This window comes from Neolamprologus brichardi, chromosome 10 (genome assembly GCF_056152115.1).
Source record: "Neolamprologus brichardi isolate AB-2024 chromosome 10, ASM5615211v1, whole genome shotgun sequence".
Lineage (NCBI taxonomy): Eukaryota > Metazoa > Chordata > Actinopteri > Cichliformes > Cichlidae > Neolamprologus > Neolamprologus brichardi.
Genome location: NC_142113.1, coordinates 22,773,139 through 22,800,315, shown reverse-complemented (window position 1 = coordinate 22,800,315; position 27,177 = coordinate 22,773,139). Strand labels below are relative to the sequence as shown.

At 37.3% G+C, this 27,177-nt stretch overlaps 1 protein-coding gene across 3 annotated transcripts in view; it reads left to right on the top strand.

Annotated features, from left to right (window-relative positions):
- Nucleotides 1-27,177, top strand: part of gabrg2 (gamma-aminobutyric acid type A receptor subunit gamma2) — a 44,508-nt gene that overhangs the window by 5,198 nt on the left and 12,133 nt on the right. For all 3 annotated transcript variants that reach the window (XM_006784986.2, XM_006784985.2, XM_006784984.2), the window contains exons 2-6: nt 2,664-2,803; nt 8,133-8,200; nt 11,345-11,565; nt 12,806-12,888; nt 14,688-14,825. In XM_006784986.2, coding sequence (XP_006785049.1) covers nt 2,664-2,803; nt 8,133-8,200; nt 11,345-11,565; nt 12,806-12,888; nt 14,688-14,825 — 650 coding nt within the window. The remainder of the gene's footprint in view (nt 1-2,663; nt 2,804-8,132; nt 8,201-11,344; nt 11,566-12,805; nt 12,889-14,687; nt 14,826-27,177) is intronic.

Genomic DNA, 27,177 nt, shown 5'->3' with positions numbered 1-27,177 from the left:
GGAACACATGGCTCTTCCTTTGATCTACTCATATTTGGAACATTTCCATATACACAGAGATATTCTGTGAGATGAATACAGATGATTAAATTGCAGCAATCTGAAAAACTGCATACTCCATCTATCTATCTATCTATCTATGGTAGATATCCCATTCTTTTTTTTTGGTAATATATGGCTCTTAATGGCATCAAATGTAGGATGACTGCTGTTCAAAACATTAGTCACACCCAACTGAAGAACACAAGAAAGCTATCAGGGCTTCTATCCTTGTGTTTTACCATGTTTTTTTCATTCTTTCTCATTCTTTACTATTTTATTCAGACATCTCCCCATCTAAAGCCTCGTTGAAAGCTCACAAATATTTCAAGGTTGCTTTTCTGGTCTGTTGGCCATCTCCTTGATCTAATCCAGCTGTTGCTAGAGGTGCCCAAGTGATCCCGATCTGTGATGGTATGAGGATTAGAGCCAAGAGAGGAAGTGTCCATCCAGTTAGGTATCTTCTCATCTGCTTTCTTATCTGCAACCCCCTGTTTTTTTACTAAATCAGTATGTATATATAAAAGGAAGTGTTGATAAATATTCAGACATAAAAAGAAGTTATTTAGACATAAGACCAGTAAAGCATCATTAAAAAACACACATAAAAACAGAATAGGCTGAAGGCAAAAAAATTGTCTGAAATCAATTTTAGACCAAAATGTTTAACACCTTATTTTCAAAGCACTCGGATTTAAAGCAGATTATATATGTTTCTTTGGGACCCTTTTGAACACCTAATATGATATAGTTCAAGTATGTATTTGTAGAGAAGCTAAAAGGTTTTTGTATAGTTTTGCTGCAGTATTTACACAGATCTTCATTGACATTCTTATTGGCCTCCTAATCTCAGGAAAACCCGACCACCAAACTGCATTTCTTTATGTATTCTTTTCCTTCATGAACAAAAACCTTCTGGAGGGCAGTCCAACCACTGATTGCATAATGAACTGCTGTCTTGGTAAATCACACACTAATTACATACAGATTGTGCTCACACAAATTGAATGAAAAGATGTAGTGCAAATTTAGCTTGTGCTTGTATGCCTATAAATCTGCCCCGTGATCTCTTTCACCAACATGCCTCTTCTCTGTTCTTCTCTGTGTGTTACTTACATATCTTCATCTTGCCCACTGGCAGTAAAAATCTTATCTTTTATTTTAAAAATGCGTGTTAATGAAAGGTCTTTTGAAGTATAGCATGTTGTAAACTGATTAATTGTCCCTTTTATGTTACATTAAGACTGCTTTTGTTTTAGTAATATAATTTACCAGGATCATACTTTGGTGTTGGATAGGAGGGAAAGCATTTACAGCTCAAGTGTGGTGGTATATGTGATATATGTGATAAGTCTGAGGTGAGAAAGTAAACTCTGGAAAACTGTCCTGTCCTCACATATATTTGGGCTCCTTAAAGCCACCTTTTCTGACAGATTCCCTTGTTTGAATTTATTCATTGTTTCTATAGAATCACTGACCTGAAAATTAAAGGAGAGTTTTAGCTGTTATTGGAAAGAAAATACAGCAAAAGCACACACAAATCTTACACGTACTTACATTTAAAAAGAAAATATTTTGCAGATGGTATTATCGTTGTTAGACAGTTGTTGGCATTAGTTTATTTTTGTCCTTCATCACAAAAAAAACCTTTTAGGTGATTTAACACTTGAGCCTTAAATTTCTTTGTGGCTTTTGATTATGGTAAAATGTGCTGTCAATAAAAACAAAAACTAGCATTTGGATTTTGAATTAAATATTCTATGCATAGTTGTACCCATTGCTAAAAAGAAAAAATAAAGTCATTTGAGGTTTAGTGTAACTGACTTAATGGTCAAATTTCAATAGAAATTTACTTTTATCCCTTAAGAATCTGTCACACAGATTTTGTTTTTTCCTGATTGGAAGAAAACCAAAGGTTATATAAGTGAGTCATCATTACTTAACTGATTATTATTTATTGGTGAGTTGGTATTACTAATACTAACAAGGTTGCTAACTATCAAACTGCAATATTTTAAACATGAACAGAGTGTGAACAAGGCTTCCAGGAAGACTAAATAAATGATTAAAGCCAGTGCCACACGGGATTGTAGCTGTCATATACTTTTATATATTATCTTAGCTGCACATATCTGAATGACCCTCGCTTCATCTTGAGGTCACAATTAATATTTTTTTCCAACAAGACTGAGTACAGCAAAATTATGGCAAAAGCAGATCTGCATTTATGAATGCATTCATACAAATTCAATTCTTTTCACATCAGATATCAGAAAGCAAGCAGTTTGTTTGTACTCCGAGTTATCTGATCTAAATGCATCAAATGATTGAACTGTAAATACTGGCAGGCTGCTCATCAAAAGTTTAAGAAATGAGGCATTTGCAGAGGACATGCCTTGTATTTGTTCTTTTATTTAACTATGCAACTACTTTGTTACACAAAAAATACCAGGAACGAAAAAAAAAATTTAATCAATCCTTTAATCTTTAAAATACCTTTCTCTTTCTGTCTTTCTCACCTAACGATTTCTGCTTTAAAAAAACCCACATGGGAAAGAATCTACTTTGTATCCCTTCAAAAGAATTTGCTGATTATATGCATTGTTTCACTCTCTCCCTTGCAGCTCCGTCCAGAGTGATGACGATGATGAGGTGTCTAACAAGACGTGGGTGCTGACTCCCAAAGTGTATGAGAGCGATGTCACACACATCCTAAACAGCCTACTAGATGGATATGACAACAAACTCAGACCTGACATCGGAGGTAGGCGCTGATTTTTCACAGATAATATGTTTAGTCACAGAATCATAAAGATATCTGGCCAAATTTCTAATTAGAGCTATACAACAACGAGTCAACAGTACTTAGGCTTAAGTTTTGGGTTAAGAGTTATAATATAAGTGACTTGTGTTACACTGATGTTACTGTAAAACAGAAATATATAACCTACTGAACCAGGTCTAGATTTGTAAGAGTGGCTGCACAAAGTTTCATTAACAATCCAGAAACAAAGACCTTTAAATGAAGCAGCTGGCAGTGTACTAAACACAAACCAGACCAACACATTTATAACCTCTGTTTAACAACAGAATTATCCTTATGAATCACTGAATACATAATTCATAATAAAAAAATAGATTTATATGTAGTTATAATTATTAAGTCAATTTTCAGTAAAACAAAGCATTCATTTTCCAGTTCACTCATAAAAAGCACAGCCATTTCAAACATAATAAATAGATAATGAAAGTAAAACTTCCTTGCCATAGTCTTAAAATTTCAGTAGTCTTTAGAAATTGTGAAAAAATACTGTTGAAGCTTTATACCAGCTGTCTTTTTTTTCCAAGACCCTTACTTAAAAACTGCACATGCATGCAGTACGGTCAGGGAAACTGTCACCATCCTGCAAGCCTCTAGACAGCTATCTTACTCTCTTGAGTCTGACAGACAGCTGAGCAGGACTCCTTGTCTGCAAAAGCCTATCACGTCCATCTGCAAGACCAGATAAGCGAGATACTCAGTACCTTTGAATACTTGATTAATGTGTCAGTGGTTTCCTGGGAAACTCAGTTAAAGTCAGAAATAGTGACATAGTGTCAAATAATAAAGCTGCACCAGTCCACATGGTACTATAAAAAATTGCTTGCTCACCCACTATAATATTCATACACATTTGGCACTGTCCAGTGCTGTATTCAGGCAAAAAATGACAAGGATAGTTTATAAAAATCCTTTACTATTTACTTTTCTGCTTTGTGAAAGCTTATACCATCATTAGGCAATTGTGTTGCAACAAAAGGCCATAGTCCATTGTGACAGATGGAATACAGCACCAGAAAGATTTTGACCTAATTTCAATCATAACTTTATTAAGCATGACTAATGAATTGACCTAAATGATAAATTTATTCTGCGCATGAATGTAGCAGAGTAATGTTGATGTAGCATCAGCAACAAATCCTTTACATTAGTCTGTATTCATGTTTTCCTGTATACGATGTACATTATTATACATATTTTACAGTATATCTAATACCACCTATAAAGTGACAGGTTTTATGAGGGATGGTCATTATTCTTGATACTTTGAAAGTGGGTCTGTGCTATAAACAAGAGCAGCTTAGATGTGCTTTGAGGTGAAGCTGCAACCAAGAGAGCCGCTGCTTAGCTGGGCGGCTGGCTGCCACAGTCTTAGCCATCATCTTCAAATGTTCTGTGATCTTGCTCTCTCAGCGCTAGTCTTCCAGCTGCCACCAAGTTACACATCTACACAGGGGATATAATTAACTGGCTGTACTGTCATCTGAGCCAACAACCAACCAGTCATACCAAGGCAAAGTGAAGTTTCTACTCCACTCCTCAGAGCTCTCGAAGTTGTTGATTTAGATTAATTGCTGATTATGCCATAGCTTCCATCGGAAGTCCATTGTGATGCTGATTTAAATTTAATGGAACTAGAGTGTATTGTATATAAAGAATTGAAGCCATTGGACTGTGAGACAGAAAAAAATGTTCTAAGACTCTTAGAGTTGATCAGGGTTTTTTTAAAGATAATATGGAGAACAGAAGCAAGGACTTAGAGTTGTTGTACACTAAGTTAGATGATGTTAGGCTTCAGCTTTAAAATGGCTCGTGATGTCCATTAATAGCTTGTTAGCTAACTGAGCAGTGAATGGATTGGCTTGTTTTATATTGTTACCAGGAGGAAGTTTTGAATTTTAGGAAGACAATAAAACATTTATTTTCATATCAATGATATATTTTAGGACTGACCCAAAATTCATATCTCGATATTCTTTAGCTGGATGGCGATATATGATATATATCTCGATGCTTATTGAAGTTATGCAAAAAATAAAATGAGATGTACAGTATTTGATGGCATCCTTTGTTCTTAGACTCATATATACAGTAGTCTGGATGACCGCCATCACTTAAAGTTCTTTTTCTTCACATAAGTAAACAAAAAGAAGAGAAAAACAAAACAAAACACACAAACAAAGAAACATACGTACAGACTCGATGTTTTTTTAAAGACATAAAGTAAAAACAAAAAGAGAGTTCTTAGTCACACTGTGTCCCAGATCTCACACAGGCGCTTTTATTAACATACAGCGTAGATGTACATGAAAAAATTACTAAGAAATAAATTATCAGCATTTATTAAATAATAATGCTCCATAAATAAAATAAAACAATGTTGTTTTTGTGCATAACAAAAAGCTCACAATTGTGCAGTCAAAATGTAAATTAACCCTTTAAGACCTACCATAGAACCAAGTCCGCCAGAGCTTATATTATATTTTTACATGCTGTAGAGCCATTTTTGGGAGCATTTCAAGTTGCTATACATCAATACAACCATTATAGCCCAAATTTTAATAATATGTCTGCATTAAGTGCATAGTAATTACATAAATTGCAAAAAAGTGCAATAAACTACAAAAAAATTGAAAATCGTTTTTGTTTTTTTAACATATATTTCTAGTTAGAGAAATTTAAGAGGCTTATCCCTCAAAACTGTAAATACAAAAAAGTTGCACAAAATAGTTTCCCACCACAGGAAATTTATTTTGAGTGTCTTCATAGTTTTATTTTTGAAATACACCAATTTTTATACACTGCAGGAAAAACGAAAATAAATATTATAATGCAAATTTGCAAAAAAGCAGCATATGCATCAAAATAAACTATTTCCAGCAGTGCAATATGAGTCCTAAGCATCCCAGAAATGATACAGAAAGTCATAAAGTCAAACATAACTTTTAAAAACACCAGTATAGCCTTATAAGGCCCTGATGGTAAAAAACTACATTTCCGCGAAAATGACGTCACTTCCGGTTTTGAGCAGATCACGGCAGACGTGCGATAGTTCGCACTGACGTCTAATCCAATGTAGGAAGTGTTACGAACAGCTGATCGGATCGGCAAAGCGTGTTTCTGGAATATTATGTTTTTGTTGCTGCAAGCGCTTTTTATACAGTTTTTGCAAAGTTATATGTGGAAGGAAACTGTGACCGAGGACAAGCTGATGGCATAAGATGTAAGTACAACTCCTCCGGTTTCATATGCAAAAAAAATTATTGCGCTAGCTTACGTGGTTGCAGTGCTACCGGGATTTAAAAATAGTTACGCAAAACAGAGCATGCCCGCTCCCACCGGCTTTAAAGGGTTAAAAGACGCTGAGCATAATAACAAAGACAGATTTCGCAGCTGCTCTGTTCCCAACTTCTACTGCGTGACTGACAGCCTGGAGTTTGAAATCCTCTTTGTAACCACGTCTCTGAACAGGTGCCATTTGTGGTCCTTAAACACACACAATACGGTAATATTACGTTGAAGTACAGTACGTAGTACTCCACGAGGCTTCTGACTATGGCAGCTGTAAGGCTCCAACAATCCATCAAGCGGTGCGGCTTCGTAGCTTACCAAAGTCGTACTAAAACATTTTTTGACAGATTGCTGAGCGCCTTGTAACACATAAAAGCGGTTCGCGGTCAGTAAGCACAACCAGAACTCATACATAAGGTGCACTGTCGAGTTTTGAGAAAATGAAAGGATTTTAGGCCGTGCAGCCCCCGTGCGTGGGGCTGAATGGCGTCAACGCGTGAGCGCTGTTAGCTCATTAGCTGATCTTGTTGTTGCCTGCAGGTGAAGCGATGGGGGAGAGGGAGTTACAAAAGTGGACGAAGGAGAGGCAAACTTGCAGCTCCACAAGTATAATTATAACATAACATAGACTATATCGATATGAACAATATTGTCACATCTCATATCTCGTATAAAAATATATCGATATATTTAAAAACTCGATATATCGCCCAGTCCTAATATATTTTTTGTTAGTCCCAAAATTTGATGTTTTTTTAAATTTATGATTATATATGTCCATTATGATTTCATTGATATATCCCGCCCCACTTATTTACAGGTAACAATATTTGAGACAATTGCATATGTGTCTCATTGTTTTGCATGCATGTGTTTGTGTTCATTCATGTGCAAACAATGTCAGTAGGGTGGGAGCGCAACACACACACACACACACACACATGGGAAATGGATGCAAACCTGCACTCACTTCCTCAGTCTCTCTCTCACACTCACTAAAGCTCCTGCATCAAACCTTGAGGGTGGTTGAGTTTTAACCTGACTGTCCTCTAAGACATAGCAGCCAGTCATCCATGAAGATTAGATAGCAACATGTACAAATTGATTCAGGCTACCTCAGAGGCTCTAGCAGAGAATGAATGTCCATTTGACACCAGCGTTCTTGTCTGGTCCCTGGCTGCCTAACTTGCTAAACCAGGAAAGGCAATTAGGCCACAATGGTAGAACATAAAAAGGTGGACAAGTGGTATAACTGCAGGTGCAAAAGAAGATAGATACATGCAAAACATGTGCATGCAAAGGTTTTCTTTGAAATGCATTATTCTTAAGTAAAAATCAGACTTTGAACATTCATTGTAAAATTATGTAATATATTTGTTTTGTGAAAAATGATATCAACAATGAATACATAGAGAATGATTGTGTGGTTCTCAGAAACCAGTTTGATGTGGAAGTTGCCCATGTATTCTTAGTCTCCTCATGGAGAAAGGAGGTCTGAACATTTATAACACTGAAATAATCTAGGTTCAACTCCTTGTTGTCGGCTAAGGAACCTGCAAAACCTTCAGGTTTTATAGGTTCTTTGAGTTCTTCCCATAGACTTTGATGTAAGGTTGGATGCATGTTGCATAGCTTCTGTAATGGATAGAATCATCTACCTTAAATAATGTATTATTGAGTACTCGTGTTTGTTTTTTCCCATTGGTTTGAAGAAGATGTTGCAAATTGAAAGCCTGACAAAGATCCACAGCAAAATATTCAATTTTCAACAAACTTGGTGCTGACGGTGTAGATGACCTGTTTTCCAGGTGTGAATTAAACAACATATTCATGTTTCTCCTCTCACTGCCATCTAACTGAACACTGATATTTTCCAAACACTTTCTATTCACACTTTCACAGCAAAGGGAATTGTCGCCTTCTTTTTCCCTTTGATGGTGACATATAAAACAATCTAACCTTTTCCTGTTCTTCATTGCAGTCAAGCCAACAGTGATCCACACAGACATGTTTGTTAACAGCATTGGACCAGTGAATGCCATCAATATGGTAAGTGAATACATTTTTATTGTTAATTATTGTGAAGCTGGTAAAGAGTGCTTTAGTATGCGTAAGTCATTAGTGTCATTGTAGTCTAGCATTATGATTAAATAATGCTAGTACTAAAAAGTACATTTTATTTATCTCTAATAGTAAGAAATTAATAAATAAATAAATATTAAGTTATATATCAAGCAAATACAAAAGAGTTAACATATTGCAGTTGAACACCTCATATGTCTAAATAAGACAAAACATTATAACAGGTAACAATTTTGTGTTGCTCAGCATGCATGCCAGATCTCACAGCAGTATATTTGAATATGACTGTGTGCACTGGCAAATCCTGACATATTCTGGATTTGTACATGCCAAGAACTGCATCTGAGTCAACTGTCAAAGCTTTTTGTGTTTTGTTCAAGTAAATATGCTTAATTTGTGATTTTCTTTGGGTCTGGTTTAAAGGCAAGGGCTTTTTTTAAAATTTCTATCATATCTGTTATGATTGTGAATCACAAATTGCTGCTAAAACCATGATACCGTAGCTTTCAATAGCAGTAGTTCATGAATGTTTCTAATGCAGTTCAGTATTTTTGTTTGTTTGTTTGTTATGCTATATACAAAAGTTCTAAAACACTGGGACATCATAATGTTTTCTCAAAAAAAAAAAATCTGTTCATTATTCAGTGTCATAAATCCTATAACAGCGGGGAAGATTGTGGCTATATTTCACATTCGGTGAGATATTGACTTCACACTAATCTTCAGTGGCTCTTTATTTAATCCGATATCACAATAAAGCGTGTAATAGACATGTCGGTCCACCGTGTCCATTTCACACTTTGCCTCTCCAAAATGTGAAATGTACATGCATGCAGAAGTTGCAGCAGAGGAAGATAATTTATTTCAAGCCAACATGAAAATAATCACAGGAAAGTGTTTAAACAGACATTATCCTAGCTTAATCGATTCTGGTGATTAAAGGACCCTGGAATGTACTTCATATGTTTTTACTCACTACATATTTTGTGGCTTTAAATGTATCATTTCCCCATGATGGTAATGCAGTTTCTGCATGCAGTAATGCGACTTGTGCACGTGTGTCCATTTCACGTTTTGGAGAGGCAAACCGTGAAATGAACACGGTGGATCAGTGTGTGTCTATTACACATTTTGTCATGATACTGGGTTGCTATATTGCTTTTCCTTAAGGTTTGATACTGTTTACTGTGTGTGTGTGTGTGTTTGTGTTATAATGATATTTTTCTTATGATCTTATGTGAATGTAATGATAATACATACAAAATGAATAGAATTGTGTTTTTTTAAGTACTTTGTTACTTGCCAAGACAAGTCCGTCCAACATGAGATGCATTACTCTTACACAATTTCACATTTCTGTCAGCCAACATGTGTGGGAGAGCTTCTCAACTTCCAAAAATCCCTTTGCTGGGTTCTTAGAAGGAAGTTACAGTTTTAGAGTGGGAAAAACAAATGTTTGAAATGCTGAATGTTCACTGATTCATATTGGTGACCCCTTAATGCAGAAGTAACAACAAAGTAGGGAAGCGTGGTCTAGAAGGAGGAGATTGATCCTCCTTGTTATCATTTCATGACATGAGCAATCTGTTCTACACTGTGATGCCATTCCATTTTGGTAAGTAGCTAAAACACCCACTCCGCTCTGGCTAAAGTGATGGAAGAAGAGATGCAATGATGGTATCAGTTAGAAAATGTGTGCTTATACTCACATTAGGAAGTCTGCGACCATGCCTGGCTGTGCTTCTATGAAGAGGGCATTTTGACGTGAAAGGTTGACTGATTGCCTCGTATTCATATGTAATACATGTGCTCGGGCCAGTCATTTCACACTATAACACGACAAATGTTGTTAGGTTGGTAGTTTTTCTGAAGAGCACAGAGTACTCTGATTGTACGGGGGTGTGAATCTTGGCATGAATACAGTTTTGATTTCTTATTTATGCAGTAGGAATCTCAGTGTGACTAAGTTACAAGTTATAAGGGACAGTATAACAGTATAACAGATGGAAAGAGGTCAAGGTCTGAAAAATAAAAAGAATGAATGATACATTGCTGCTTTGTAGCTGCTGCACCTGAACATTTCTGAGCTGATTTTAGAGCTGTTTGAATACTAAGAAGAATAAAAAGTTCCCAGGTCTTGAAAGATCCCAGACTATTTATGTTTATCATGCTCAGTGGGGCGCAGATGAAGATCCTCGAAGATCCTAAGTCATTCAGCCTTTCTCTTATCATTGTATTTGTACTGTCTGTCTGTCTGTCCCTTGTGATAAAAAGGGCTGCTGAAAAGATGGGAATTTTGCCTTGTGAAAATGTTTTTCAAATCTCATTTGGAACTCTTTGGCAAGGATTTAGACTTTATTGTTGGGATAAGCTTTGTCAGAAAGTTAATGCCTCTATGGCCTCTTACACACAAATCCCCAGATTTTTTTTTTCTCTCTCCTGCTGTACTTCACTTTGAACCTCAGCGCCGAGCCTATCCAAATAACAAAATAAATAACACAGAATGATAGCTCTCTCTTTCTTTCTATTTAATGTTTCACCTTTCCCTTTAACGCTACACCTGTCACGTTGGTGCTTTCCTCCATATAGTGCGTATGTTCCAACGCAGCTGGCATAGTGTCACCGCACTGAATAGGAGACAGAAGGTTTTGTCAATGCTCAGGACAAAGTGCTGCCGAGGCAGCAGGTTATAAGGTCGGGTAATACTTCAGTCGAACAATGGGGGTTATTAATTGCCCCGTTGAACATTTAATTTTCAGGTTGAGGGCGTCAAGCTGGTCTTTTTTCAACAGTGCTCTTTAGCTGCGACAAAAGCACTTCCCGGCCTGAAAAGACACCATCTCCTTTAAGAAAATTGTATGCAAATGCATTTCAGCGTTAAGTTTCCTCTGGCATAGAAAAGTTCCCTCGAGACAGAAAAAAGTTCTCTTTGAGCCCACATTTTTAATTTGGTGTTATAGCATCTCACACTTTGAAGCTGCATGTTGTTGACAGCGCTAGATGAAATCTTTTATCAGTCCTTTATCTGTTGTGTAATGTGAAGCATGTTCGGTTTTTCCGAAGTGAAGTTGAACACGACAGTTTGAGTGAAACTGCGTTTTGTGTCATTAGGAGTACACCATCGACATCTTTTTTGCTCAGACCTGGTACGACAGAAGATTAAAATTCAACAGCACAATGAAGGTTCTACGTCTCAACAGCAACATGGTTGGAAAAATATGGATCCCAGATACTTTCTTTCGCAACTCAAAGAAGGCCGATGCCCACTGGATCACCACACCCAATCGCATGCTCAGGATATGGAATGACGGCAGAATACTTTACACGCTGAGGTAAAACGTCAGTGATGCTGGAGCTTCTGACAGATTTATTAAAGTGAATTTTGGAATTTTTGACACCAGCTTAATTTTATCACACTGAATTATTTCTATTATTTTATTATTTATTTATCATTTGTACTTAGTGTTTCATTATTCTGAGTCTTTGGCATTTTGGATGTAGTTCTCTTAGTATTTTCTTATTTTTATTTCTCATTTTCATATGTTGCCTTTAAGCTTCTTAATATGCACAGAGGCCTTAACCTGCATGTAAGGACATTCCACATAAGTAATCTTTACACTGATTATCCTGAACACGCCTTGGGAAATTTTAGCTTCCTGCTTGTTATGGTTAACATTAATTAATGTATAGAAAAATCCATTGTGTTGAATGATTCAGAAAATTGCCTTTTGAGATGGAGGAACACCTGCTTTGGCATGCAGCTTTAAAAAAGCCTTTTAATTTTACATCAGCGTTCAATAGTTTAATTGCTTTAATTTGTCTCAAACCATATAACTCACTATGTTTCTGACTGTAATGAAACTAACGCATGCTATATGTAAAATAGGTTGATAGATCAAAAATAAATATTATTATTTTTTTATTACCATAATAAATAAAGTGGGCATTTGCACTGACACCACGATACATCAGTAGTGATGATAAGAGAGTAAGTGAAGTCTTCCGGACTCAATCGAGCTGTGATGGATGTTTCCCTATGCAGAACACTGCCTCTCCACTTCATTAACTTAGGGGACTCAGAACTTAACCGCTGGTTGTTAATTAGGATGGCCGCTGTGATTCGGTGCACAATGATACAAGACAATAGAGAGTGCGTGGATGGGTAAAGTCATTTAAGGTTATTCTCTCATTAAGAGGAAGTTTAATGACTTCTCCTTCAAACTTCCTCAGGTGTGAAAAAGAACTGCAGCTGTAAAAAAAATAACATGAATTTTTTCATCAATTTTTTTTTTTTTGAAATTGTAATGAATAATTTCTTGTGTCGTTTATGATAAGGATTAGCGGTAGGGTCTGGGTTTGGTTAGAGCTACCCTTTTTGTAGAATTTTCACATAACAAAATAAAACCTATAATGCCAAAATGTACCAGACTTCGTCTGAAATGAACAATACTCATAAAACAAAACCCATCCCTGGTGACCTGGTGATTAGACTGAAAAATTTGGTTTTATATAGAGTATTGTACAACATATTGCATTTTTGTGTTCACGGAGCTAAATTTCATCTCTCTGCAGGTTGACCATCGATGCCGAGTGCCAGCTTAAACTGAACAACTTCCCTATGGATGAGCACTCGTGCCCCCTGGAGTTTTCAAGCTGTAAGTCTGACCATATGCTGAAACCCTACTGATTTACCCCTCCCTGTCTTCGTCTTCTCAAACAAACATACACAAACGCAGCAAGGCCCTAAACACGTCACATGTGAGCAAAGACTAAATTTGAGCAGTGATTATCCAACAGACCAAATCAAGGAATTAACGCTGGAACCATTTAAGATTTCCATTGGGAGCACTCCAGTTACCTAAAAGAAGGCACATGAGTCATGCGTGTATTTATGTAAATAGGAAAGGAATTATGCATGTAGAGTATGTAAAGTATGCTTTAATGTAACTGGTTAGGTCTAAGATTGGTAAAAAGCAACAGCAGCCTTTCAATAGAAAGCAAGTGAAACCTTATGAATGTGTTATAACGTGGAATAAATGAACAACAAGATTCAAAAAAACATTCAGGCATTTATTTATTCAAGCCAAAGGCACTATTCATTTATTTTCCTGAAACCTGTCAGTATTGTTCTAAAAGACATTTTAAAAAGTAACACAAGTCCAAACGAGTTAGTCATTCCATGTTAGGACTGGACAGGGGTAAGTTATCTGCTGAAGTCACAGTGGATATATGGAGAGACACACCAGGGGATATTCTCCAGAGAAAATGATTCCTAAATAGCTCCACTGCACAAGAAAGCAGACCTAAAAACGGAACACAAGCCTTCATTTAAATTTGATGAAAGCTATGGATGTGTTTCAGAACTTTGATGTACAGTATGAGCTCAATCTCAGAAGCAGCAGACGGATTAGTGTGCCGCACTTTGCATTCACATTTTATGACCATGTGCCACAAAGCAACAAAGCATGGTCGATTTTCCAGTTCGACCTCTTTTGCGGCGATTTTGACTGTAGTCAGCCGAGATCAGGCCAAACTTTTTTGCTTCAGGACTTTTCAGACACACAGAGCAGAGTATATTGTTTCAGTTTGCTATATATTGCATTTTAGTATTTGGATTACAGCAGCTTTTATGACAGCACAACTAGAGCCAAAGGGAATTCATAGGAGCATTATTGTTCCAGCTTATCAAAAGAAGTCTGAATCAATAATGTGTCCTGAATGCATTACCAGTAAAGATGAAGTCTGCCAGCCTCTGTGGCTGTAATGTGGGAAATGGGCAGCACCTTTCATCCCCCTGCTCCTCTAAGGTCAGACATTACTGGATGTCTGAGAGCACTTTAGTGATAAAATCATTGCAAGTTTGCTCTGAAAGCAGTTCATGTGCATTATTCAGACTACTCCCTCATCTGCCACACACAGCTCATCACTAGACTGAAGACTGTACTAGACTGAAATTTAAATAGAGCTGAAAGAACACCCAACTTTAACACCCATACTGAGGGACAGACTCTTACTGTGAGATGGTAAGAACGCAAATTCGATACTCACATACATGATTTAATTATGAAAATGCATCTGTTTGTCTAAGTGACTCAGCTGTACTCTATTAAGATTGTTGTTATGATTTGTATAACAGAGGAGGCGCTGGAAGTAATAAAATTATAGAAATCCAACTTATCGCCAGCTACAGAGCTGCGTTGTAATCTTTGCTTTTAAGTGATGTTAGTGACAAAGACGTTTTCGCCCCACAGATGGACTGGATATTTTGTCAACATGTTGTGCTGGAGTCTGTTATATAATGTTTCTTTCACGAAACATTTTATTTGCAAGCTTGCCGAATTGGTGGACACGGATTACTCTAAAATAAAAGACAGCATAGCTATGCAGTCGAGTCTTGAGCTTCTCTCCTGCCTTTAATGAGTTTGAAGTAATCTCCATGTCCTCCCTTTTTCAGATGGCTACCCCAGGGAGGAGATTGTGTACAAGTGGAAAAGGAGCTCAGTGGAGGTTGGGGACATTCGCTCCTGGAGGCTCTACCAGTTCTCCTTTGTGGGCCTGAGGAACACCTCTGAGATTGTCAGGACTGTGTCTGGTAAGAAAATAAGCTACTGAAAAATTCAAATTAAAACTCTCTTTTATTCAGTTAGGACAGTCAGGGTTTCTCTAGCATGTGAGGACTGCAAGTCAAGCACCCATCATAAATCATGATCAGTCTTTACCCAGCATGCAAGGTAATCTCTCATGTGACGTGCAGTAGAATTTCATACATAAAAACCTTTGAATGCATCAGTGTTATTATTTGGCGGACACATCTATACATCATATTACCATAGAAAGTTAATCACTCCCACAGAACCACCACTCTTTGTCCTTGACTGATCTTTAACTAGTTACAGCACATCTGTTGGTATCTGTTGCTGTCGGGTACAGCGTGAACATTTAGAGAGACGGAGGGATGATCCATCGTGGATTTTATCCATTTTTAGAGCCCACTTCTTCAAGTAAACTCCATAAGGGCTACCTATGGCTCGCTTCCCCTTCAAGATCGATAGACAGACGTTCAATAGAATTTTTTCGCTGCAGAGTGGGATGGCGCTTTTCAGTTTTACACGAACTGGAGAAAAGTATTCAAAGATGGCATCTCATTCATCTCAGGGAATATCGCTCACTCAAGTTTTCTGTCAGTTCTCAGCATTTTTCACCATTCAACATTTTCATCCTGCTTGCATATTTTAGATATAAGATTGGAAATATCTATGGCTATATTTATATTCATAAGATGCCAGTGAGAGACTGATGTATTTAATGGTTGGCAGGGAAATGCGATCCTTGAGAATGCATTAATGCCTGCCACAGAGATTAACTTTAGACCAGAGAAAAGTTCCTTCTCATTAGATTAGCTGCTTTATCCAGAGGGACTGAAAGTTACAGTAAATGTCTGTTTTGTAAATGCAATTAAAACATTCCCTTGTAATCTCTAATGTTAAATTGCTTGGAAGGAAGGGCAGCAATTGCAGCGTCTATTTGCCCCAACTGTGAACTTTTAAATATGTTTCTGAAAGAGTTATTTAAAAACATGGATGTACAAGTCTGCTTGTCTTTATCATCGCTTGCAGATGAGGACATCTAGTTTGGTATACTCAGTAGGCGTACAGCTTTACAGTTTTTAGAGTCCAGCAGTAAAAAAAGAAAAGTTGTAAAGTGAAACAACTAGTATGGCTGGTTTTAAATGCCCTTAAAATTTGGTTTATTGTTCTCTAGTTTTTTGTTGTTCTGTATTTTATTTATTTTTTCTTTCTTTTTGTAGGGTAGGTGCAGTTTATAGTGTTCATTTTAAAAGTTATAGAGCTAACATTAGAACAGTTTATAATGCCAGATGGTGGAGGTGGAATGCTCTCCTCTGACAAACAGTTAATTTGGAGGTTATATATTGTGTATTGTTTTTGAAGTGCTTGCTGGGGGAGTAAAAAGCTGTTACTGCTGTTAGGTAATCCATTATTTTCTAAATGTGACAAATAGAAACTGTGACAAAACACCGTGAAGCATCAGATCTTTTAAATGTTTTTGTTTTCTTTCCTTTTGCCACATTCCTTTTGAACAAAATAAATTTACTTTCATAAAATAAGAATCATTTAATTATCTGACGGCACGCACACTGCTGTTGTAAATCTTTATTTTCAGCTTGTTCTGTATATGTCACAGACATACATACTTGTATGCACTCGTATACAAAGTACCCACAGGAGTAACTGAATTCACCCAGCCATTGTATAATTTGCCACAGTTTAGCAGAATGTCACCGAGTGTTATGTGCATGCACACTCTCTGACACACAAAGCAGCGTAAAGAGTATTCTGGTGTAAGTAGAGGATGTGCATCACAATGCCAAATGCTTAAACTGTATTTGTGTAAGATAATTTAAAAAAAAAGAAAGAAAAGTCTTTGGATTTATTTTTATTTATTTATTTTTGTTTTTAATGAATGAATGTTTAAAATGACAACATGAAAAGGCAATCTATGTAAGAGGATGAGCTGTAGTGGAGAATTTTCAGAGTCCTCTGCCTCTCTCTCCTTTTGATCTGGGTTGTTATTTCCACAAACCGCCATCTGCTCTCTTGTCAGAGCAGAGAACCTTGACTGTGGCTGAGAGACCTCTTGTCTCATTTTGCAGTCAGTTTGGGTATCTGACCTGCTTCAAGATTCGTGAACACAACATCTGTCTCAAAAAGCAGTCAGTTAGGGCATTATAATTACCCACTCATCTCAACTGTCACGCAATGCATAGCGCGGGACTAATACTTTATATGCTGCATCATATTCAGCCCTATTAAGCTTTCTGCTTAGGTTTGACAATAATAATAATAATAACAATGATTCTAGAAATCTCCAAAGCTGGTGATCTAGTTGTTTCTGCATCATTCCCTTGATCGTTGCAGTCATAAATCCACATCTTTGAAAGTAGATTTTAGAAAGTAGACAGTCTGCTTTTTAATTCCACTGCAGTAAATTCAATAGAGAAGTCGTTTGATGTTCAATGCAGTGCATTACCTTTTCGCTAGACACTAAAAGTGAAGTCTCTCTAAAGTAATGTCTTGAATAAATATGATGTAGCCACCCATTGACTTTAAAACAGCACGAGTTCATTCAGGTTCAGTTCACCGAGACGCAGCTTTTCAAGGTAGGGTCGGTAGAGCCTTTATGGCTCTGGTTGTATGTTTGGGATCACTGTCACACAGCAACATGAAACTTGCACACCTTCCTGATTGTACATGTCAAGTGCCTAAAAACCTTTGCACAGTAATGCGTGATTTTATTCTGACTTTTGAATTTCATTATATAGCATTTCATTTTTAATGTTCTCTTTTTTATTTTATCCAAAAATGCATTAAAATGTCACATATATATAATTATACATGTGGAACGTGACATTTATGTATTATATATAAATATAACTATACTAGTGTAATCCTTCTTGTGGTCGAAAGATATCCTACAAATGATATATTTTGCCTTTTTTATGTCATGACGTTGTTTCTCTGGCGATTGCTGCATTTTCTAATTGCAGCAGTGGACTGCAGACTAAAGTGTAGTGAACAGGATGACTGCCCTTCAGTTGGATCGCCGCCAGCTAAAAAGATTATGTGTCTTTGCCCTCCCCGGTGGGTTATAGTTAGTTACAGTTATTCTTTTAAAACCTTATTTTCATTTCATTTCAAGCTCTGTGTTGAATCAGTTGAATTGAGTCGAAACAGGTCAGGTAAGGAAACAGAGGGACACATAATGGTAAGCTAAGCAGACAGGCATTCAGGTGAATTGGCCCATTCCAGACAATGATGACTGTAGCAAATAGCCAGAGGAAGAGATTGCCTCTCATTTTGTGGGACAATCCAATCTCTCCCAGGCTCAACTTGTCACAGCACTGTTCTCCCACACTAATGTATTCGTGCTTTTTTTTCCTGAGTATTTTATTAAAAAAATATATGAATAGATCATAAAAAAGTCCATTATTAAAGAATGATTGAGTGATATTGTAAGTGCAGGGACTGGGGGCACATGACATCTGCAGTTGCATTGTATCATTTTATAAAGGCTATGTCTGTTTTTATTTGGTTTCTCTTCTGTCCCTCAGCCAGTGTCCAAAGGCTTGGTCTCTCAACTTGTCACTTCACATCAGGGCTCTCTGTATCGCCTGCAAGCCTATACCTGCATGTACAAACAGAAAGACACATGCATTTGCATTCACGCACACACTCGAAGGGATACAAGGAAAAAATATTTTATTGTGACAAGCAAGAAGGCTTAAAACTAGACCAGTGGGCAGGATAGGGAAAAGATAGATGCAGAGGATTTGAATGTCAGACAGCCGAGGCACTACGGGCAAAGCTAACCTTACAGTTAACCCCTCAGTGACCTGGTTAAGCATGGTTCCAGAAGCTCTATTCACCCATCTGCCATGCTGGAGTTCAGTGATAATCAGAAGCGCAGATAAAAACAGCAAGTAAGGATGCTGAAGGTTGTTGAATGGGGGGAGGAGAAGACAACAAAATAGAGAGCAGTGAAGGGTGGAACGGAGTGGCGGTTGTAGCATTTATCTGTCTGCAGTAAAACATTATTGCAAAGAATCAATGTTTCGCACATTTGCAAAGATCAGGTGCACAGGGATGCGAGTTTGGGAGCTTGTGTCTTATTTAAAACATAACAAGATAAAGATATATTGTCGTATCGTGATTAATTGTTATATGCAGTGCGCGTGCAGGGACACACCCTCAAAACCAGACAAAACTTTTTTTTAATGCATGCCTGGTGGCTAAACAAGAGGGGTGTGGCTGTGTTGATACATTAGAGAAGCAAGTGTGTGAGAAGAGAGCGAGAGAACAGAGATAAATGTTGCGTTATGAGTAAAGATTTTTTTATTTTAATCAAGAAATGATTTTTATTCCAGTTCTGCTAAATCACATCGCCTGTGTGTTGCATTTACTTTAACTGTGAAATATCACCACAATAATATTTATAACCATAGTCAGAGAAATGAGCATATAAAGTATCTCTTAGATGGGCAAGGTGTTTTTCCTTCCAAGCATAAAGGAAATCAATGCCATTAGCCGTCTTTCCTTTTTGCAGCTAACTTTACTTTCCTTAGTAGTGAATGTGAGACGTTCTGGGCCGGACATGAGGTGGTTAATTTCCTGTCCTTTTAGCTGAGCACAAATATACCCTTTGTGCATCAGCCAGTGGAACATATCTGTGTGTGTTTGACAGTATGAGTGCTTTGGTCCGTGCCTTTGTCCATGAATTATTGCATGTTTTTTTGTGTCCATTTGCTTGCATGCACATTTCAGCGTGTGCTCCCAACTGGATATGAGCCTTTTTTTATGTATTGGAAGCTATTCTTAGAGTGACCTTCCAAAAGCCATGCCGTGCAGTGCAGTGCTGTTGTCTGTGTGCGTCCGCCTGTGTGATTTAGGTTGAGTGGAGAAAGCCCAGGGACACATCAGTGGCCTTCTCCAGCTTACAGAGCTCCTCAGTTCGAAGATGATTCTTTGATGGGGCAAATCTGGAGGCATTGTGGTCAAGAGGAAGTGACTTAGAAAGAGGAAGCAGTCAGCAATGAAAATGCATGAAAACACACATGCACAAGAACACATATATACATTCATATACAGACAGTTGCTTTAAAGTGATAAGGGTTTCCGCTAACAGCATGACAAAGAAAATCGGTGTTGCGTCTTTAGCCCTGTAGCGCTGTAAAAGGCATTCAACATCGATTCCTCAGACACCCACAACAACTCAAAAATACAGGTTCACCAAAACAGATCCGAACTGTAAAATATTTTATACTAAATTTGTTGTTTTCCCACGTCATCTGGACTTTTTTCTCCACCCTTCTCTCCATATTACATTTGAGTCATCTTACATACAGAACCCCCAAAAGGTTTTTTTTATAGAAGTTATTAATATTTTAGTTCTGCGTCCGGGGAAAATCAAATTCAACAGAATATAGAAAAATATAGATAAAATTATTTTTTTAAATATATTTTAAAGAACTTTACTAAAAAAAAGATACATGACAAAGATGTGAAGATGTTGCATTGATGTCTTGCTATTCCAGATCAGGCAAGGTTATTCTTATGTCACATATAGGTTCAACTGCAGAAATTCAAGGCAATGTAAAGATGAAAAATGACCAAGTTTCATAGAAGCTTGTACAGTTGAGACAAGAATGCCTGTCACTGCCTGCCAGGTTTAATTAAAGAAAACATGGAATGAGACAAAAGGCAATAAAACTAACTAAATTGGGACTTTGAATCCCTGATCAAATAACACACAATATGATCCAGAATGCTGTATGAAATTATTTCACTTTATTTTACTTTCTAGTGGATAAGTTGGTGATGAAATATATATATATATATATATATATATATATATATATATATATATGTGTGTTTGGATGGCGATGGTTCTATCTAAGGCCTCAGTCAGCTAGTGGCTGCTGGAGGATGATGGCAGTTGGTGTGAAATGGGTTGCCAAAGCAACAGTCACATAAGTCAGTGCAGTGACAACAGTTTGTTAGGAAAGATATGTGTTCCTCAACAGGTTGGCAAATAGTTGCTGGTCTGTAGGTGAAATTGATTGGAAAGAAGTGTAGAGTGCTGCTCCGATAACCTCATTGTGATTGCTTTGGTCACTAGCAGATAGCAGCAGTCACCCACAGTTCGCATGCAAGATACCTACTTGTCTGCAAACATTTGCCAACTCCTCATTGAGCGGCTTTGAACTTGCAAAAATACAACACAAACCAGAACCTGATAACATTCACTGGCCAGTCTAGAGCGTGTGTGACTGAAGGCTTAGAGGTTTATAGTTTCTAAAGGGTTAAGAAGCACTGAAACAATCTATTATCCATGGTGTGACTCTGTTGCAGTACTAACGACTCTCCCTAATCCTCTCCTACCCCACCCCCTCTCACTGTGAGTTCTCCCTCTTGCTTCTGGTTGATGGGTGTGATGGGCAGGAGTGGGAGGGAAAATGCTCTGACTCAGCCAGAATTCTCCTTTTGTGTAGTTAAATATGAGTTTAGACTCCACCCATCCCCTCCCCCATGCTCCATATACACATTCCATACACCTGCCCCATACACTAACAGTATTCATATTTACGAGTGTTGGCTCTATAGAGTCCCTCCGCCTCCAGCCCTTCTCCCTTGTGCACTCATACAAAGAGATGATTTTTATTTTGGACCTGGCGTATTCCTGTGTCCTACTTTGTATGCATCCTCCCCTCCCCCTCTGTTTATCGCTCTCTTTCTTTCTGCCTTTCTCAGTCGACAGTCTAATAAGCCAGTAATTAACACCTGGAAAAAAAAACAGGGAATGGGGATAGGCCATAGGAGAAGAGATTGCTTTGAGAAAATAAGACTCTTGTTTCCCTCCTCATTGATCACCTGCATGTAAAAGGCTGCCTGTGGGGACATGAAAGGAACGCAGATTTAGAAAAACAGATTTTTCTGTTTTTAAATCTGTGTGAGATTTTATATTGTCAGTCCAATCTGTGTTAGATATTTGTTATTTTGTGGTGGACAGACCATACAGAACACAGGGAGAAGAACTGAAGACAGTGAGTGATAGTAGCTGGCAGACAGAATAATGTCATCAAAGGCAGCACATTGCTTCGTCTATGCAGCCTGACAAAGTCCTAACATCTTAACATTAATACTTGAGTGTCACTGCCCTCTCACATTTTTAACTGCGTCTAGTGATGTCAAACGATGCTACAACACTAGTATTATTCATTATTATTTTTTCTATTTAAAAAATTGAGCCATTACCAAAAGAAAACTATTAGTATAAATTATTATAAAGAGCAAAAAAAAAGTCCATTGTAAGAGAAGATTTAGCATAGATAATGGATTAAGCATTAAACACAATACTTTCACCTTTGGAGCATTAATCTCAACATTCATGCACCATTATTGTGCACATTTTTCTTATGTGGTGGATGGAGAGACTGGGGGGGTAGAATGCACATGCATGTGTACATGTGCGTGTGCACACACAAATGGATGTGCATGCAGGCACCCTTCCAGTTTGTCTCTCAGAGAGTGCTTTTATGGGAAAAAGGGCTATATATTTCTACCTTTTACAGTTTTAAGGCCAGGGCAATACAAAGTGATATTTTTAATTGATCGTTATGTGTAATGTAGTGGTATGGATGGCCAGAAACTTGCTTTAAATTTCATGTCCTGGATCATCACAAAGAATTGTGGAGAAGGAGAGATTATTAGCTATTTTGCAGCTATTACTAAATCCTAAATGTAAAAATGCAAATGAACTTCTGGGATCTCTTCTTGTGACCCGGTTTAGATGGATGCAGATGGTCTGGAGGCTAAAAGCAGCTCAAAGCAGTTCTGCTCTGTGGAGCAATTGTTCGTAGGGCAAGCCCCTCATTGCTCAATAAACTGTTATAAAGTTTCGTGCCAGAGCCCTAGTTATTCTTCCCAGTCAGCTTATTAGCCTTGGGTAATAATCTGCAACTTAGTGTTTCAAAGTAATTAGCCACAAGGCTAGATTTTTTGCGAAATACTCAGCGTCTGGCCAGTTAATATACACCATAAGAGGATGAAACTTACAGTTGCCATAAAACAGAGTAAGCAGACTCCCATGAATAATAATCATAGTGACACCGCATGGCACCTCACCCTCTAAGCACTCTAAGCACCCACTTAACAGTTATTTTTTTTCTGTTACTGTATCAAAACTCTTTAGTATCAATATGTCATATGTGACATAAGATATTACAATACACATCCTTGGAAGGAGCATGTTATGCTAATAAGGCCAATACACACAAGCAGACCTATTACTGGTAAGGTTAACATAGGTTGCAGTGAAATTAAATCTCAAGTCACCTCAGCTTGGACTCTGTTTACAAAGAGGATTAACCTTATTTTACATGAATATTTTATCTTCAGTGAAACTATCCAAGAGGTGCAATGTACATGCAAGATAACTGGAATAATGTGCAAATCTAAGCACCCGGAGCACATTTGCCAAATAGATATATTCCAATAAAAATGCTGTTTTTAAGAAAGTTTTTTCATGCAAGATTTTTAGATTGTATTTAAGACAGCACCACTTAGACTGAGTATACATAAGCATAAATTAGTTTTATAGTTTTGGGCAATAAAGTTGATAAGCCAGATATAATTAATAATACTGAAAGCTTAAAACCAGTTATCTAAAGCTCTTATCTGTAATAGCCCAAAGCTATTGGCAGTACAATGAGCACTGATTGTCTTGTCTCACAGAGTATTTCACTGAGCTTATCCATCCAATATAGATTTAAACATCCATATACTGTGGACCAGTATATTGTGCCATTATATCTGAAAATTCCTGCTATATATATATATATATTTTTTTTTTTCATTTTCAGGCAGTCGATGATCCTTTAAACCTGACACTGCGATAAGATAATATCTAGTAAATGCTGATTAACTGCTCTCAGTGTTTTCAGTCCAAAACTCAAGTAAATAAGTGAATCCCTACTTGGACAAAAGCAAGGGGTTAGAATCTGCTCTGATTGGTGAGTCTGTTAAGAAATAAGGAAATTACAATTTCCAAATTTGTCAGTGTCATTTTATGTTCTGATATTTAAAAGCAAGTCTTAAAACTATTGCTGGCATTTCTAAAAGGGATCAGAAGGTACCTATAGATTTCTCTTCAGTTGAATATTTGATGACAAAATGTTAATGCGCTGATGTTTTTACACTTGATTGTTTCTTACTTATGCAAATATATGCTCTGCCACCATGTCCTTGACTTTTAGATTTAACCGGAAAGCTTTCAGACACTCAGACATAAAAATAGTTTAGCTGCTGTTAATTATTTAAATTGAACAACTTGTTATTTTTGCTGTGTGTGTATATGTTTGTGTGTGTGTGTGTTTGTCTGTGCGTGTGTACCAAAGCAAAACATAAAAGCTAAATCATAAATATGCGCTTTACTATATTACTGAGAACAGTTGCAAATATTGTCCACTTTTTTTTCTTCCTGACTACATGTCTAGAAGGATCAAGTCAACAGTTCATTCATGTGTGTTTTTAGACTTTACTTTACTTTTTATATACAAATATGAAGCTAAACTGATTAGCTCCTCTTACTTACGGCTTCTGAAAAAGTCCTCTGTGATTATTAGCCATGCTATCTCTGTTCTTGTCACCTTTTACCAGACGACTTGTTTATTTTGAATTGTAGTCAAACTGTTTTTTTTAAAGAAGCACAAATAAGTCTTTCCACTAGTGTCGTGACTGTTGAGTGCGAATAAGTCCTATCACCCAGCCAAAAGTGATTAAAACAGAAAATGAGACTCGGGGTGGGGGGTGGGGGGATGCATTAAACACTGGAATAAAACGAGTGAGAGTTTGAACTCCAAGCTTACGTAATGAGTGTGAATCGCATCTCTCCTCAGTGTGTGAATAAGAAATAATGAAGCCATTTTTAGACGAGGTAAGCTGGGAAACTGATAAAATGAGGGGAGACCAAGAAGTAAGTGAGGAATGTCTTGTCCTTGTTTTTAATTATGTGATATGACAGAAATAAACTCACACGTTTTAGATGCCTTAAAGATTCTTTAGAGAAATAAAATATTTTACGGGGTTTGAAAAAGGATGAAACAGGAACAAGATGTTCTTCATAGCCTCAGATGAAATACTTTCTACACAAAAATGTGCAGCCCACACTGGAATACCAAATTGGCTTGATAGGCAGCTGTCCCTTGACCTGCTGTGGCGATTTGATTAATTATAAATGTGTTTCGTACGAGCCACTGAAGCATAAATGAAAATGTAAAATTAAAACTGCGATAATGTAGCCTCTACATTTTCAGCTTAAGGCCTCATTTTAAATAGGGCCCTTGGGTAAATACCTTGAAAATCCTTTTAAGTTTTATTAATTTGTGTTACCTGTCCCTTTTCTTTCTTTTTTTTTTGCTAAACTGGCCAAATAATGTTATGGAAAATAGGTTCGCCAGCTTCTGACTACCTGTCATAAATCCTACAAACAGTCTTGCTCTCAATAATTTGAGAGCTATTAGTGTGTCTGGGAGAGGGATAATCATCTGTCCCTGTCACAGTAAACACAATGTTAACAACAAGGCAATCAAACTGTGTAGACTCCTGCCTGGTGTTTAATCATGCTGCTGTGTTGCCGCAGTTACTCACCATGACAATGCGGTGCTTTTTTTAATCCTTTTTTTTTCTTCTTTTTTTTCTCTTTTCTTTTCCTGTGACATCATCTTGCCGCCCACTGTCGGGGAAGAATCGCTTCTGTAGGCTATGGAGGCAAAATGCAAAGGGATTGTAACTAGTTAATCACTTCTACATAACCTGTAGTCATGTCAGCGAAAGTGGTGCGTTAACATCGCCTGTTCGTCTTGTTGACCCTGGCAACCAGCCGTGCCTTTACGCTGGTCATTAACAAAACTCCTTTCTTTCTCACAAACGCACAATAGCATCTGCTGTCACCTCCGATATACATGACCCTTGACAGGAGAAGGCTCAGTAAGACAGCCTGTCAGCAGCTCTGCAGTGTGTCTGGCTTGTCTGCTTTCACTGGATGGCCAGCATGTGCCTCAGGTCCTCCCTGCCCATCCATATCTACACCAATTTAAAGCCTGGCTGCCAGCAGAATGATATTCTCATATGACATTTTTTTTCCCCTGAGGTCAGCAATCCAGAATTACAAAATTCTTTCTTTTGACCTACTGGGGCTATTTTATAATATTGTATGGTCACACTGATCGTGTATACTCGTGTATCAAACACATAACGATAGAGCAAACATTGTGTGTTTACAATAAAATGTATCTACTGTTACACCACAGTAGAAGGTTCATACTGGAAGACTGATCCTCTTTTTGTTTCTTGTGTGCGTCTAATTGTATTTAGTGTGTTGTCTCTGCGGCTTTTAACAATAAAGCAACACTCTTTCCTGATGAATGATCGTGCCTGCCGAGTTTTTATTGCTTTTTGTAGATTGCATCAGCTCGAAGTAAATCACTTTTGCCAAGAAAACGTGTGATCCTAATAAAAATAGGTGAAAACATATCCTAATGTAAACAATAGTTTTGAGCTTTTTGCTGCGTGGTTGATTTTTTTTTTTTTTCCCCCACGCAGCTGTCATCACCATTCATCACTCCTAAATTATAAACAGAAAAGGTTGGGGTGAATTGATAGTGGTGCAATTATGCAATAAGACTGGAAGGGTTGGCACGAATGTCAGTGAAAGAGTGGCAAAGAAAGGAGAAAGTGAGATTTGTGTGTTACTGGAGGAGTTAGAACATGACGTTGAACGCAATGATGGAGATGAATCAAAGACTTAGTGTATCACTGAACATGTGGATATTATTCGATGCACATGGAAAGTTGTGAGATCTAATAAACAGTATCACACCTGTATTATTATCGGTAACCTTAGCATTAGCAGCTTTAGAAAGGGAACGCTTTCTAGAGACACTGTGAAGATAGAGTGTGAACAGCCTCATGAAAAAACCTCACGTGTTTGAGTTAAAATTAGTTTGAGCACCTCAGTTAGAGGGAGAGTGGACATAGATGTTTAGATGATTGACATTCCAGCTCCAGCGCAGTAGAATATAACCTCATGTACACACTCACACAAACACTGAGCTATATCAGAGTACACAAGTGGACAAGTATACAAAAACTGAGATATGCAGGAATGCTGGCAAAACCAAACTTTTGTTCTCCCAACAGCAACAAATTTAAAAAGTTACAAATATCAGAAATAATTGATCTTAAAGCATTAGTCTGGTTCTCCTTTGTTGATTTTTTTTAAAATGCTCCTACAAGATTTTCAAAAATCTCCATTCTGTGATACTAATTCAATTACTGTTGGATTAGATGCTCATTTGTAATTCCAAACGT